The sequence below is a fragment of the Quercus lobata genome, chromosome 8 (assembly GCF_001633185.2).
Source record: "Quercus lobata isolate SW786 chromosome 8, ValleyOak3.0 Primary Assembly, whole genome shotgun sequence".
Taxonomy (NCBI): domain Eukaryota; kingdom Viridiplantae; phylum Streptophyta; class Magnoliopsida; order Fagales; family Fagaceae; genus Quercus; species Quercus lobata.
In genome coordinates this window covers 51,474,788-51,487,417 of record NC_044911.1, presented here as the reverse complement: position 1 = coordinate 51,487,417, position 12,630 = coordinate 51,474,788, and the positions used below count along the sequence as shown (strand labels likewise).

The 12,630-nt window shown below is 35.4% G+C and overlaps 1 protein-coding gene across 1 annotated transcript; it reads left to right on the top strand.

Moving 5' to 3' along the window:
- Nucleotides 1-429: 429 nt before the first annotated feature.
- Nucleotides 430-1,822, top strand: LOC115957464 (xyloglucan endotransglucosylase/hydrolase protein 22-like). The gene is made up of 3 exons (XM_031075708.1): nucleotides 430-723; nucleotides 841-1,034; nucleotides 1,304-1,822. The coding sequence occupies exons 1-3, from the start codon at nucleotides 439-441 to the stop codon at nucleotides 1,704-1,706; spliced, it is 882 nt and encodes a 293-aa protein (XP_030931568.1). The 5' UTR covers nucleotides 430-438; the 3' UTR covers nucleotides 1,707-1,822.
- Nucleotides 1,823-12,630: the final 10,808 nt, after the last annotated feature.

Genomic DNA, 12,630 nt, shown 5'->3' with positions numbered 1-12,630 from the left:
TCAATGCAAAACCAAAACCAAAGCCGCGTCCCATCACCCAAAATGATATAACCCAAAAAAAACAAAAGGGTTAGGTTGAGGATTCTGACAACCAAAAAATTCTTGTCCTTAATTTTTTTTTTCAATGAGTTTTATTTTTGGTAGAAAATTTGTGATTGAGTTATTACTATTAGGACTAGGAAAAACGCTTTTTAGTTTTGACAGCTATCTCTTAAACCCAACAACTGTCCATAGCTGACTTGACTAGTGGACCTTCCTATGCTACTTCCTCTCCGACTTTGGAGAAATTATAATTTCTCCCGACTTTGGCCTTACGAAACGTATCACTATTCACTTCTCACTATATATACCAATCCAAGTTCTCAACCATACTCATCGATCCCTTCATTTCATAAGCTCTTCTTACTCGTATTTTCAATTACCCTCTTTCATATTTCGATGGCTTCTTTTCCTTCAACATTTCCAGTGATGCTGATGATCAGTACTCTTATGCTTGGTTCTTTAATATTGTCTGCCTCTGCTAGTAACTTGTACCAAGATTTTGATATTACGTGGGGTGATGGCCGTGCTAAGATACTCAACAGTGGCGAGCTTCTTACTCTCTCCCTTGACAAAACCTCTGGCTCTGGATTCCAATCCAAGAATGAATTCTTATTCGGAAAGATTGATATGCAACTCAAGCTTGTCCCTGGAAACTCTGCAGGCACAGTAACTGCCTACTATGTGAGTTCTCCTGCTATATCATCATTTGCCTCAATCTTCTATAATACGATTTTATTTATATATTCCATGCTTCAAGGTATACTAATATATATCATCTTTTTACGTGTGAATTTACAGTTATCCTCAAAAGGGTCAACATGGGACGAGATAGACTTTGAGTTCCTTGGCAATTTGAGTGGTGATCCTTACATCATTCACACCAATGTGTTCAGCCAAGGCAAGGGCAACAGAGAGCAGCAATTCTATCTCTGGTTTGACCCAACTGCAGATTTCCACACCTATTCTATCCTTTGGAACCCCCAGCGCATCATGTAAGTATCTACAAATCCACCTTTCTAAAATGTTTAATACCAAGGACAACATTTTTCGCAGTGGAACATGATTTGTTGTGATTGGAGCAACATTACTTTTCCCTGAATAGTATTTTTGTTGTGCCCCAATCACGACAGTTCGTAATAGCAGCTGTAAAAATCATTGTATTCATAGACTTACTGTTTCAAAATTGTAGTCTTCCGTCAATTTATTTATTTATTTTTGATAAGTTGTACAAGCTAATGAAATTCTATGTTCTCTGTTTCAGTTTCTCTGTGGATGGCACTCCCATAAGAGAGTTCAAGAACCTGGAGTCAATTGGTGTACCATTCCCAAAGAACCAGGCAATGAGGATCTACTCTAGCCTGTGGAATGCTGATGACTGGGCCACAATGGGTGGGCTAGTCAAGACAGACTGGACACAAGCTCCTTTCACTGCCTCCTATAGGAACTTCAATGCCAATGCATGTGTTTGGTCCTCTGGAGTATCATCCTGCAGCTCAAGCTCTCCCTCTTCTGTATCCACTAGCAATGCGTGGCTCTCACAAGAGTTGGACTCAACTAGTCAAGACAGGCTGAAATGGGTTCAGAAGAACTACATGATATACAATTACTGCACAGATACAAAGAGATTCCCCCAAGGCCTCCCTCTAGAATGCACCAAGTCATAGGGAACAGAAAAGAAAATATATAGCTTGTACATCAATTCTTTAATTTTTTGACATTCCCATTTGATTAATTAATTTGTATGCGCCAATGATATAATCAAATTATTTTATTCTTTTCATTTGTCGCCTATTTTAATATGACAGTATTGTCTATTATTTGACTTTGTTCAAAGCTGCAAACCCATTCTGATTAAAACACACATTTAGGCCCAACCCATTCTAACCTAAAAAATAAAAATAAATCGCATTTAAGGCCAGTCTAACAGTTAATCTGGCCCAGGGATAACCAACCATTGTTCGGCCGACTGATCCAAGGCTTCAAGCCTAATGGTGCAGTATGGTTTCTAACGTGTGGTAACTGACCTTGGTGCATACATATTTTAACCCATATTTGATAGGTCAAAACCAAATACACGAGTTAACACGTGTTTGCCAAGTCTGCCTATTGTTTTTCCTCAACTAAAAAAAAAAAAAAAAAAAAAAAAAGTCTGCCTATTGTTAGTCTATAAAGTTAACATTAATAGGTATAAAAATTAAAAATAATAAAGATTAAAATACTTTTCTTTCATTCAAAGCACAGTTAAATTATACGCAGTTAATTTCCAAAATATATCCAATTTATTTCGGTCCATATCAAAGACCACGTATCATAATACTACAGTTCAAACAAATATTACATTCAACTCGTTGATTCCTTTCAATAAATTTACACTCTTGTTTGATATACGCTTGAAATAAAAATTGGAACTTTCTAAATAAACAGAATCGGAGAAATTTATAGTATTTCTATAAATAAATTAAAAACCACTTTTTTTCTTTAAATATATAAGCTAAAATAATCAATGAGAAATTGTGAGGAAAGACAGGAATATTCACTAAATAGTAAAAACTGTATTTTAAGCAAATGACTAGCCATGAAAAATGTTAATTACATTTGGCAATAGCATACAAGGTTTCAATATTTATATAAGGGACTAACACAGTCAACACTCAACATTGATCCAGGTTCAACTCAAAGAAAGAGGAGTTTCTATTATGTTCAACAGTTGTTCGATCTATCAAAAATTGTTGAAATAGATTCCTATAAGGTCTTGCAAATGATCTAGTTAAGCCCAGATTCGAGGGACGAATAAAACAGGAGAGAGAGAGAGAGAGCTATTTGTGTTTTTATCTATTTCACTATCATACTGATATTGAAGAAGTAGACCTGAAGATGGTATTCTGGGTGAATAGTAATCAACGGTGAAGCCACGTTGCTATTATACAAACCTGTTGCTGTGAAAAAAAAGCTTCAAAAGGTTCTTGAAGTTGGTCGGAGGTTTTGGTCATAATCGCGGATGTGTCATGAATCATTCATATAGTACAAGAGTTTAGAGGTTTTGAACATTTTGCATTACAATGTGCATTTGGGATTTGAATGACAATCAACTTTTTGAAAATAATCTAACTCGTAGCTTTTTTAAATAAATTAGTTTTTTGCTTTTGTAACACATTTAACATAAAAATTGTTAAAAACCATTTCTTTCGATAAGTACAACGCAAATAAGTTATTTGAATTTAGCAAATTTCAAACTGTATGGAGTATAATGTATATCCCAAACTTTTTTTTTGGGGCAATCATTAATAAAAAGTCAGTGCAAGTAATATTTATCCTTGCAAGATAAGGTGACTGCTAATATTAATCCTTGCACCCAAATAAATGGCTATCACAATCCCACCAGTGACCCTAGAAACCAGCCGTAGACACCAAAGCCACTTCCACATTTTCTTTTTAATCAAAGCACCTGCCAATGGGACAGTTAAATGAAGTATTTGACCCTCTACCTCAAGTAAAATATTCAATATCCATCTTACCAATTTAAATAGAGAGGACAACCTATGTATGGCATATAATTAATTCCGGTAGTGATGGGATGTTTTCTGTAATCAACTAATCTCTATTTGAAACTGTTAAGTTGCTTATATTATATTAATATTGCTGTAAAATTCATGGATAAGTGGTGTGATTAGTTTATTTCTTCTTTGGATACATAATTTGGTCTAAATTCATTAGTTTAAGATTTTGAGACAAGTTTTAGGCTAGTTGCAATCTCAATTTCGTCTTCTATTAATGTAATTAGGGACCTAGCTAGAGATAGAGTCTGCTTAATATGTATCCTTCTTTAAATAAACTTGGTGTTTATCATGGGAAAAAATCATAATCAAAACTAGATTTTGATATATATAAAGTGTAAAGTCTCGATTTACAGTCCAAGCCCAAAACGTATGGGATATTGGCCCCATGAGCTCAATACAATAAATTTGTAGAGAATGGGTTGGAAAATTGGGCTTTAGTGAATCGGATAATCGACCAATAGATCTTGAAGACAAAGAGAGAAAGATAACAAAAGTTTACTAGGGAAAAACATCCTCGGATTCGTCCGAGGAGATTGATTCTTAAACATAGCATCTTAAAGCTTTGTTACAGGTCTCGTTTCTTAATTGCTCTGGTCACTCCCCCTTTCTCTTTTCTTTTCCTCCCCCTTTTTCATCAGGGTTTCTCCTCTATTTTATACTATCCTCCATCCATTTCCATCGTCCACCTGTAGATTTAAACTAATAGTGTTGATACTTGTCCCATCAGTCCCTTTCTAAAGTCTTTGGGAGTGGTTGTAAGGCTAAAAAGCACAGTTTAGTTAGCTGTAAAGCATTCAATGCGATGGTAACAACTTTTTCCTAGATATTTCAAGGCATTTTCTTTGTCCTGTTCCTTCTTAATACCTATCCTCTTCCATGGAATGATCCGGAATGTTGCTCTTGATGGCAGAGCATGCCCTCTGTCCTCGTCTTGGCCTAGCCGAGGAGGGGTTCTTCCTTGGACCACCCCCGAGTTGGCTCTGATCAGATTTCATTTCTTCACTTATTATCACAGATCCTTTTGAAGGTGTTTGCCCGTCCTCGAGTTGTTTAACGTCCTCAGATTGAGCCCCTGGCCCAATACATACATGGATATGGGCTCCTTGGCCTTTCACCCCCACATGAAGTATACATCATATTAAATAAAAAAATTACTTACAAATTATACAATTTGAAATTGCATAAATACAGTTTTTTAACTTTACTTTTATTCAATGTAATTATCTAGCTGCTAACTTTGTTTAATTGAGTCTTTCTATTAGTCTCTGTCCAAATTGAGTGGTCAAAGAGCCATTAAATGGCATTGTTTTGTATTTAACAAAGTTAAATAATTGATTTGAACGGAAGTAAAGTGAGAGGAGTAAAAATTGAATTTTATATCAAATAAAATTTTGATTTTGAAACGCCCCAACCCTCAGCCAAAAAGAAAAAAGTAATAAAAAATAAAAACTTTTTGGCAATGATATAAGATCATCTGTTTTTTAATGTCTTAGCCGGTGTTGACTGCAGCAGTCGGTGCAAACGCATGCACATATCTTCTTCTTTTGATTTTTATTTTTCAACAAGCAACAAACATATATCTGCTAGTGATGCAACACCCAACTCGTCTCATTAGTATCAGATTACCGTGTAATGCAAAACCGCGTCCCATCACTCGCTAGGACTAGGAAATTAAGGCGGTTTTGAGTTCAATTTGACAGCCAATATCTTGTAACTCGCCCAACAACTGTCCATAGCTGACTTGACTAATGGACCTTCCTATGCTACTTCCTCTCCTACTTTGGCCTAACGAAACGTATCACTATAAATAGTTAAATACCAATAAATACCAATCCAAGTTCTCAACTACACTCATCGATCCCTTACCCTTCATTTCATAAGCTTGCTAATTAAGCTTAATGATGTTGTTAATTTTGCTTATAATCTGGGTGAAATCTATGATCAATCTAAAATTGTTAGGAAGATTCTTAGATCCTTGACTAAAGATTTTAGACCCAAAGTGACTGTCATTACTGAAAGCAAGGATGTGGACTCCATCCCTATTAATGAACTTATAGGATCTCTTCAGTCCTATGGGTTGGACCTACCTAAGACTAGCAAATTCAAATCAATGGCTCTTAAGTCTGTTGATGATGTTGATGTGAGTGGATTTGATGATGAGCTCTCTGCTATAGAGATTGCTTACCTTACCAAGAACTTTAGAAACTTTCTTAGGAACCATAACAGAAGGGTAAGAGGTAAAAACAATGCTAAACCTAGAAATTTTAGGAGGAATGATCCCACTAAGGTTAATAACACTGAAAAACCTAAAGAGAAAGTAGGTCAACCTTCTAATAATTCTATGGGGCAACAATGTTTTGGATGTCAAGGGTATGGTCATATGAAATCAGAATGTCCTGCATTCTTGAGGTCTAAGGGTAAGGCTATGGTTGTAACCCTTAGTGATAATGAAGTTTTTGACAATGAGTCTGGTAGTGATGAGGATAGAAACTTCATTACTTTCACAACTACTGCTGTAGTTGATGAACGTATTGCTGTTAAAGAGAACCCTTCTGATGGGGAACTCTCTAAGGATGTAGATTTACAAGAAACTTATAATAAACTTTGCAAAATTGCTGTAAAGGATGCTATGAGTGTTGATTTACGCTTAAAGAAAATGGCATCTCTTGAATTTGATAAGAAAAATTTGCTTATGAAACTGTTTGATACTAATGAATTGTTGAATAATGTGAAGACTGAGAACATGCTTTTGCTTAATAAAGTTAAGAATTTGGAATTTGAATTATCTGTTGCTTGAGAACAAACTAATAGGTCTGTAAGCTCCAAACTTAATCACATGCTGAGTGTTCAAAAGTCTCCCTCAGACAAAACTGGTCTAAGTTTTGTAGAAAGCATCTCTGTGCCTGAACCACATTCCATAAACTTTGTTCCTTCTTCTGAACCCCCTATGAGTGAGGTTGTCAAACCCATAGAAGTTACACCGCTTAGGAAAATTAGGGTTGATCTTCAAGAATCTAAACCTAGCACTCCTAATCCTCCTAAGGGCAAGTTGCATGATAGACCTGTATGGGTTTGCCATTTTTGTGGAAAGTCTAGGCACATTTGTCCAAACTATTTCAAGCTGTAAGCTGCTAAGCGAGCAAACAAGCCAAAAGTGTTTGTGCCTCAAGTACAAGATTCTATGGTACTTATTGGTGAATTGGTAAAGGGTCTAAACCTTTATTCCAATCCTGGAGTTAGTAATCATTCTAGAGTGAATAAGAACTCCAATACTCAAGGTGCATCTAAAAAGTTTTGGATGCAAAAGGCTCAAACTAATTGAGTCTTTCTGACATGGTCCTTATACTTCATCGCTTTACTCTTTGTGACCATTCTTCTCTGTTGTTTTTGTGATTTTTGTTTTTCTAGGTTTTGCATTGCATAACATTCATGCATTTCATTCTAGGTTGTTTTTGTTATTTCTTTTCAAAAAAAAAAGGAAAAGGGAAGCAAAATGTGTTTTGCATTATTTGTCTTGGATTTGAAATTAAGGTTGGCCAATTTATTTTTACATGACATGTGTATGTACCTTGTTTAGTTTTGATGAACTTATTTATTGCACTTTACTAGTCTGAGCTTTGTAGTGCATGTTGTGTGAGAAGATGTTTATAGTTTTTGATCACATGATCTTGATTTTGAAGTCACATGCCTTTGATTGTCAGATTTGAACTTATTGAGAAAGGCATAAATAACCATCTCCCTATTGTTTACTAGCCAATCATGAACACCTTAGTGCATATCGTAAGATTCTGTGCTCAAGAAAGTGTAGCACATGCACAAAAAGAACATAAAGTGTAGCCTCGGTTTAAATGCTAAAATTGGTGTGTACATTATTGGGTTTTAATAACTTCACAATCAAATAAAATTGGTTTGTATACTATGAGGCAAATCAAGAAACTTACATGATTGCAAGTTTTTATTCTAGGAGATGTGAGAGTTATATGATGTAACTCTTTAAGTGATAGTCTTTTTCAAATTTATGTGATGAATTTTGTAGAAATTGTGATTGATTTCTATTTACATATCACTTCACATGTATCTCAAGCATTTGCTAGTCGCACACACTACACAAGTTACTCTTTACTAAACTTTGTACATGTTATTGTGTGTGATTTTGGTTTGGCCAACCAAGTTTGAAAATTCCTTGAGTTTTATGCAAAACATGTTTGCTGTTTGAGAATCTAAGGATAATTGATTGAAAATCTCATTTTTGGGAAATCTGGGTTAAATACAAATGTTTTTTGAAGAGCATTTTATCTCATACTCATGCATTTTATTCATAAAATACTATGCTTTGAGGAGTTTATGCAAAAAAATTTTCTGTTTTTTAAAAAATTGTGTTTTCCAGATTTTCGATCGATTGAATCTATTTCTCGACCAATCGAAGATGCGATTTAATTTTTTTTTTGAATCTGACCTACTCGATCGCTGTTGGATCAATCGAAAGTGATTTTCGATCGATCAAAACTAATTTTCGATCAATCAAAAATCGTATAGAGAGTTTTTTAAAACCTTTGTTTCTCACGTGTTCAAACACTATTTCAAAACTTTCAAAAGTTTTTCTCTCTCTCTATTCGATCAGTCTAAGATTCCAAGCAAGATTTTTGTCGTTTTCACCCAAATTTCTTCAAGGGTTTTTGTCATCTAGGGCCGGTAAGATCTTTATACCCCTTCTTTTTCATTTATTTTCATGTTTTTCATGCATTTTTGCCATGCATTAAAGGGAAATTTCAAACCTAAGAGAAATTGGGATTTTTGTTAATTTAAGCCTTTTCTTTAGAAATTGATCAATGGGTTTTTATTGTGGGATGATATCCAACTGTTCTATTTGGATTAATTTGATCAATTTAATGATTTGTGAAAAATTGAAATTTCTAGGGATTGAAACTACCCGATTTGGGGATTTTGTTCAATTGTGCTTAATTTGATGAAATTAGCTTGTTAGATTGACTCATTTGATCATTATAATGTGTTATCTCTCTTGTGTAATGGTCAATTGATCAATTTTTTGGGTTTTGTGAAAATGAGTTTTTCAAATTTTGGGGTTTTTTGTGTAAACTCTATGCTCAAGCCAATTTTGTGATCGTGGAGTCAAATTGAACTTATTCTCACTGCATTAGAGCATGCATCATGTGTTGATATTGTTCATGCATCATATAGAATTGTAATTTCTATATTGTTCTGTGCTAACTTGCAGTCTGCCCTTGGTTTTTCTATTTTTTTTTCTCTTCTGTGTCTGTCCTTCTGCTCTTTAGCATCATGTCTAGGAAGACTAGAACTAATAGGAAATCCACCTCTACTTTTTCCCCCACCTTTGATAGTGAGAGGTTCTTGAGTGAGAAAAACTAGGAAGCTTATGAGAAGTTGAAACTTCGTAGGAACATTTGGGCTGAGAGAAAGGTTCTGTTAAACGAGCTAGATGGTGAGATTAGGAGAAACTTTGCCTATAGGGGCTGCTTACCTTTGCTGGATGTTAATCATCCTCCTCCAGCTACCTTGATTAGAGAGTTCTATTCGAACCTCTCTGTCCACTCCTATGATTCCAACACTCCTGTGAGAAGTTGGATACGGGGTGATGAGTACACCATTACTCCTTCAGTAGTGGCTGCTGCTCTTGGGGTGCCATTGGTCTAGCATCCTACTTATCCGTACGATGAGTCTCTGCCCCTTGATGACATTATGTCATTTATTACTAGTACTTCTATCCAGTGGGGTTCTGATCCTCAGATCACCTCTCACGAGTTGACCGAGATTTATTATCTTTTCTTTCGGATTTCTTGCTATTCGATTTGGCCTATTTCTCATCTATACACCATTCCTTTAGAGAGATGTGCGTTTTTGTATGCCCTTGTCTCTAATGCTCCTATGAGCTTTTCTCATCTTTTTATTCGTTATTTGATTGAGGTTCATAAGAGTAGTTATACTGCTCATGCTCTTTTCTTCCCCGTTTTTATTCATTGGATTTTGTTACATCTAGGTTTAGATGAGTTTCCGGTGTCTGAGCCTGTTCATATTATCGCTCCTATCAGTGCCACCTTTCTTAGGCAAATGGCTGCTAAGATGAGAGCAAGCTTTAAATGCCCTAGGGTTGAGTCTTCTGGTGTTGCACCTCCTCCTCCCTCTTCTACAGGTGATACTACAGCTGAGGAGTCTGTTGATACTGCTATTGCTGCTGCTGCTGTCCCTCCTTCTTCTACCTTGGATGATTCAAACATTCGATGTATGTTGGAGACTATCATAACCGATCAGGCGGCTTATGGTCAGCTTTTGGTGGACATGCTTAATGAGTTTCGTGCCTTGCGAGCAGATTTGGAGCATTTTAGACGATTGCCTCCGCCATCTCCTTTTGATGATGAGTGAGTGCCCTTTGGCAATTTGTCACAAAAAGGGGGAGTACATATGTAGGAGAGATTTTGTTGTTAGGGGGAGATTTTGGATGTTTTGGAGCTGTGGAGCCTTTAGATTGTATCTAGGTGCTTTATTCTGTATTTACATTTTTTTGGCCCATGATGTTTTTTTATTTTTGATTGGGTTGTTCATGATAGGGGGAGCGACAATGATGATATATGTTTCTTGTTTCACATTATTTATTGATTTATATTTATGAGGTTATTCATGATATATGTCTCTATTTTTTATGTTTGTGAAATCAAGAAGTTACTTTATTTTACTTGTATTTTCCACATATGCGTTTATGTGTTTGTTAAGTGTTACAGGAATATACAAGTTGATTCAACCGTGATGCTGTCTACACTTGCAACTGATAGATGGTAGTTAGGTTGAATTTATTGTGTTGGGTAATATTTTTGTAATGGGTTGTTTTTATGTAACTTTGAGCAATTTGTTTAGTTTATGTTTTGTCACGGATTGCCAAAAGGAGAGTTTGTTAGATTCTAAGGAATCAGGAACTAATGTACTAGAACTTCATTTTGTAATGTTGGCAAACCATGATCAAAACGTTTTTAGACTTATTTAGACTTGCTCAAAGTATGTGTTTTTATGTAACGTTGGAATCGAGTTACTGCAAGATTTACTGTGTAAATCTGCCTGGTTCGATCGATCGAGAATTAGACTTGATCGATCGAAAGTCGTGTAGATTGTTTTTTCTATAGAATTTCCAACTCAGCCCAAGCCCGTTTGATGTGTAGGGTTTTATGTTTTGTCTTAAGTATAAAAAGGAAAACCCTAGCCACATTTTAGGGTTGCTTTTATGCTATGTGTGTGAATCTTCTGTGAGATCTAGAGGTGTTTGCCTTCACATATACTTAGGGTTTCCAATCTCAAGATTGATGTCAAGAGTTTGGTGATCAATTCGGAACTGTCACGTGGTCGTGATAGTAAGTTTCCTACTCGAGGTAGCAACAGGATGTTAGTGGTCTAAGTCGCTATTATGTAAACTTTAATTCTTTCATAGTAGATTCGTTTTACCTTGAGGATAGCTAGGTTAAATCCTCCCCAGGTTTTTTACCGGTTTGGTTTTCCTAGGTTATCATATCGTTATGTTTTTTATTTTCCGCACTTTACAATGATATGACATATTAGTGTTTACCTAGATCTATTTAATTTGACTAAGTAATCCCTTGGCTAATTAACTAAGTTAATCTGGTTGTTTTTTAAGGGGTCTAAAAATAAACGAGAAATTAGATTCGATCGATTGAAAGTCGTGCAGATTTTTTTTTCTGCAGAATTTTCAACTCAGCCCAAGCCCGTTTGTCGTGTAGGGTTTTATGTTTTGTCTTAAGTATAAAAAGGAAAACCTTAGCCACATTTTAGGGTTGCTCTTTGTGCCGTGTGTGTGAATCTTCTGTGAGATCTAAAGGTGTTTGCCTTCACATACACTTAAGGTTTCCAATCTCAAGATTGATGTCAAGAGTTTGGTGATCAATTCAATTACTGATTCAAGAGCTTAAAGATACACAAGCGGGAATGCTTGTACTTGCTGGGAATCCAAGAAAGAAGTAGTGGACTCGGAGCTGTCACGTGGTTATGGTAGTAAGTTTCCTACTTAAGGTAGCAATAGGATGTTAGTGGTCTAAGTCGCTATTGTGTAAACTTCAATTCTTTCGTAGTGGATTCATTTTATCTTGAGGATAGCTAGGTTAAATCCTCTCCAGATTTTTTACCGGTTTGGTTTTCTTGGGTTATCATATCGTTGTATTCTTTATTTTCCACACTTTACAATGATATGATATATTTGTGTTAACTAGATCTGTTTAATTTGACTAAATAATCACTTGGCTAGTTAACTAGGTTAATCTAGTTGTGTTTTAAGGAGTCTAAAAACAAACAATTACTATAGTACATATCTTGTTTGAAGCCATAGAGTTATCCCTGTGTTTATTGCAAAGATCAAACCTTCAAGAGGTTCTTGGTGTCACGAGTACAGAGTTCATGTGATAGTTCACCAGTAGAAGAGTCTGTGAATTTGGAACTATGTGTGATTACATTAGTAAGTATTATAAGAGGTAGCAGTATGTTTAGTAAATATGTTTAGCTTGAGATTGGTAGGTTTAATCCCTTTATGTTTTTCTAATGTTTTTACCATGATACAATTTATTTCATTGGTTTTCTTGGATCTTAATATCACTGTGTGTTGCATTTTATGTTGAATCACATAGGACTCAATATAAAACAAGAAAGAAAGAAAATGATAGGCCAAAAACGTATTGACCCCTTGTGATGAATTAATTGATTAATCAGCTAAGTTTATTAATTAATTAAATTAACATGCAAATGCGTGGTAGCACAAACAAATAATCAATAAACTAAATATGCAGCGGAAAATAAATTGACATAGTGATTTGTTTACAAATGGAGAAAACCAACACAGCAAAAACCCCACCGGATGATTTTAAGGTCACCACTCTCGAAATTCCACTATTATTCCACTATTATCACAACAAGTGTTTACAAGTGAAGGAATCTCAGTACCTTATACCAACCTACAGTTGAACCCTTACCCTAATACCCAATTGGACTTGTTCTGTAGTGA